Raw genomic sequence first — 2,985 nt, 5'->3', positions numbered from 1 at the left:
ATCATATGGTGAAAAACTGACTTTGAAAAATAAATCTGCTCCTTTTTTCTTATAAAAGGCTAAATAAAACAAAAATATTGATGGTAATTTTTGACTGTGTAACTTAACAAATGGCTCCCCATACTTACCCTTCAGGTAAAAGAGAGAACCAGAACAGCTCCTTTGTCAGAAAAGCAACAAACTGGACTGAGTACATTCATCCTCAGCAAAGAGAAAAGATAGAATTCAGCACGACTCTCATTCTGCCCAAATGTAACGACGACTGATACAGCAGATAAAACTCTCAGCACAAAACAAACTGATCTGCATCAACCTGGACAAAAGATTATGTGATGAAATAAACTGGTTTGAACTTATCCCAGTCAAAAAACTGATAGTATTTTGTGTTGTTATGAAGACTTCATTTGCATTTAAGTGAACTTCTGCCATCTTGAATATCACATATAAATTACAGTGAAGTTATTTTCATTATAGTGAAACTAATTGTGAAAAAAACTATTTTTAGTTTTTATGGTTAAGACTTGTATCCCTTCAGTCATGGCAGAAGGAGAGATCTTTCGAAATTTTGTGTTATTTCCAAATAAAAGAAATGATGGAAATAATAGACGTTATTTCTCTGATGTGACTTTTGTCTTAGGAGAAAGGAACAAACGAAGCACAGGGTTTCTACAGATAAGCACCGAGGTCGCAGCCCTGAAAGAGCTCGTGAAAAAATGCCGAGAGACAAAATCAAAAAATGGAGACAGCCACGACACAGGTCCAACAAAAACACACATTTATAATCAGGGAAATGCAAAACAGAAAAAAAAGAATGAAAATGAATAATCATTTGTTTTTCATTTCTGTTCTCAGCAGCTGCAGCAGGAACAGTGAAGACAAAGACTTTTTGTCACCAAAACGTGACAAAAAGGGAATGAAGAAGAGACGAGAGAACAGGATGAATTCTGCTGACAAAAAAAGGAAATAATTTAAAATCTTACCAACTTTAAGTCATCACACTTGTCAGAAAAGAGGAATCCCTTTGTCTGCTRGCCATAATTGACAAACGATGAATATGATTGATGTAGCTGTGTAAATATGTACGGAAGAGGATTAGAGCCACTGAAAAAATAAAAAAAAAGATATTCTGACTTTTTTCTCAGAATTCTGAGATTAAAGTCAGAACTCTGACTTTTTTCTCAGAATTCTGAGATTAACTTTAATTTCAGAATTCTGAGATTAACTTTAATTTCAGAATTCTGAGAAAAAAAATCAGAATTCCTTTTATTTTTTCAGTGGCCCTAATCCTCTTCCGTAAATATCAGTAATGTGCTTAAAGTCAAAGTTTCTTAAACTGAACTCATTTTTTTCAAACAACTTTATTGATCTTTTAACCAAATGTACCATCAGATAGACTACACAGGCTGAAGCGTGAGAGACAGAACCACAGCAGATGGGCCCCAGGCCATCTCCTGAAACATACAAATATCAGCTGTTTTCTTAAAAGTAAGAAAATTAGTAAGGCCTCCACAATGTCTTCTAATTAAATGTTACTTTTTAACATGTCATGAACACACCAATCTTTTTTTATTTGTTTTTTGCTTGCCAGTGGTTTTAATAAGTTAGCATTGCTTCTGAGACAACAAAAAGAAACTTTACAGACGATTACTTGGCAACGTGTCTTCAGCTCAATGGATGAAGATGACAACCACCGTCAGTACAAACAGAAAAAAGCCTACATTAAAAGGCCATACAACAACAAAAAAATGAAACATATTACAGGTGCTTGGATTTGTACTTTTTTTTGAGACACCCAACAATAAAGAAATGTGAGTCCGGCTTAACGCATATCCTAATATATATCCACTGAAATTGGCAACAAGTTGTGTCTCCMTTCATTCCTCCCACCCCACTTACTGGATGCTGTTCCACACTGACACTGTCCAATAAACAGATAACACCCAAAGTTAGAGTTAGAAGTGGCTCCGGCCTGGATCCGTCCAGTTCAGACTTCACAGAGGGCTTAGTTGATCTCCTGGTAACAACCCAGTCTCTGATCTTTACCCCTGCAAACTGCTGCCACTGTCCCCACAGGCCATCTGAAACAAGGCATCCAGACAACAAGCTTTAGGGTGGTCGGTCAGTCTAATGTCTGCTCAGTGGCACTACAGCAGGCTGCCTGGCCAAGAGACGATGGTCAGGGTGATCTTTCCCCGAAGCTCCTTCAGGAGTCGAACCAAAGCCGTGTGTGTCATACCCCATGTGCTCTTCCCGTTCACTTCAAGCAGGATGTCCCCACATCTGCACAGAGGTAGAGATTTGATTTTTCAAAACTAAAAAAACAAAAAAACTGCAGGGTCAGCTAATCTTTAGGCCAGGTCTATTCAACTAAATCGCTCCGGGGTCCACAGTTAATGCAGACCAACAGCRGAGGAGCCGAACATCCAGCAATTAAAGTTATCATGTAAATAAACCAAGTATTACAAAGATCTGTTACCTTTGAAATAGCTTATTTTGCTGCATTTAATCATAAAAACAACATACAGAACCCTATAAAAGTAGAGATAATTAAACAAAAACAAAAAGAACACATTATGCCTCCTATTTGACACAAATATCACTTTAACATCTCTGACTTGCCAAATTTTTTTAAACCAATTTTATTTCATTTTCATAGTTTTATCTTCAACTGCTTGTAGTTTTAACTGTCTTACCCCAGATTTACACTACATGCGACTCTGCTGCGCTGCGCAGTTCACAACTGTTCGTTTGCAACGCAATTCATACAGCATCCGCTCTGCTCAGCTCCGCTCTGGTGCGACACACAGAGCAGGAAGGAGATCACGCGATAAAAGTGATAAATGTGGAAGTCYGAGCAAAAAATAATTAATTCTGTGAAAGATGAACTGCAAACACAGCTGAAAACATTGGGCCTAATGCAAGAACCATTGGTACGCACAGATTTGTTCTTAAGTTGTGCGTACGAGTGATTTAGGAGAATTTGTG

General features: G+C 37.6%; 2 protein-coding genes across 3 annotated transcripts in view; one reads left to right on the top strand and one right to left on the bottom strand.

Annotated features, from left to right (window-relative positions):
* The window catches only part of fip1l1a (FIP1 like 1a (S. cerevisiae)), a gene marked incomplete at its 5' end in the record, with an annotated part of 30,754 nt that extends 29,655 nt beyond the window's left edge, over window positions 1–1,099 (top strand). Inside the window, 2 exon segments of the mRNA XM_014017757.1 lie at window positions 638–757; window positions 853–1,099. Coding sequence (XP_013873211.1) covers window positions 638–757; window positions 853–967 — 235 coding nt within the window.
* Window positions 1,100–1,339: 240 nt separating this feature from the next.
* Window positions 1,340–2,985, bottom strand: part of lnx1 (ligand of numb-protein X 1) — a 90,839-nt gene continuing 89,193 nt past the window's right edge. For both annotated transcript variants that reach the window (XM_014017755.1, XM_014017756.1), the window contains one exon: window positions 1,340–2,280. In XM_014017755.1, coding sequence (XP_013873209.1) covers window positions 2,145–2,280 — 136 coding nt within the window. In that variant the 3' untranslated portion in view covers window positions 1,340–2,144. The remainder of the gene's footprint in view (window positions 2,281–2,985) is intronic.

Source organism: Austrofundulus limnaeus, unplaced genomic scaffold, assembly GCF_001266775.1.
Source record: "Austrofundulus limnaeus strain Quisiro unplaced genomic scaffold, Austrofundulus_limnaeus-1.0 Scaffold176, whole genome shotgun sequence".
Classification (NCBI taxonomy): Eukaryota; Metazoa; Chordata; class Actinopteri; order Cyprinodontiformes; family Rivulidae; genus Austrofundulus; species Austrofundulus limnaeus.
The sequence above is the reverse complement of the archived record's forward strand: the minus strand, read 5'-3'. Positions and strand labels throughout refer to the sequence as shown.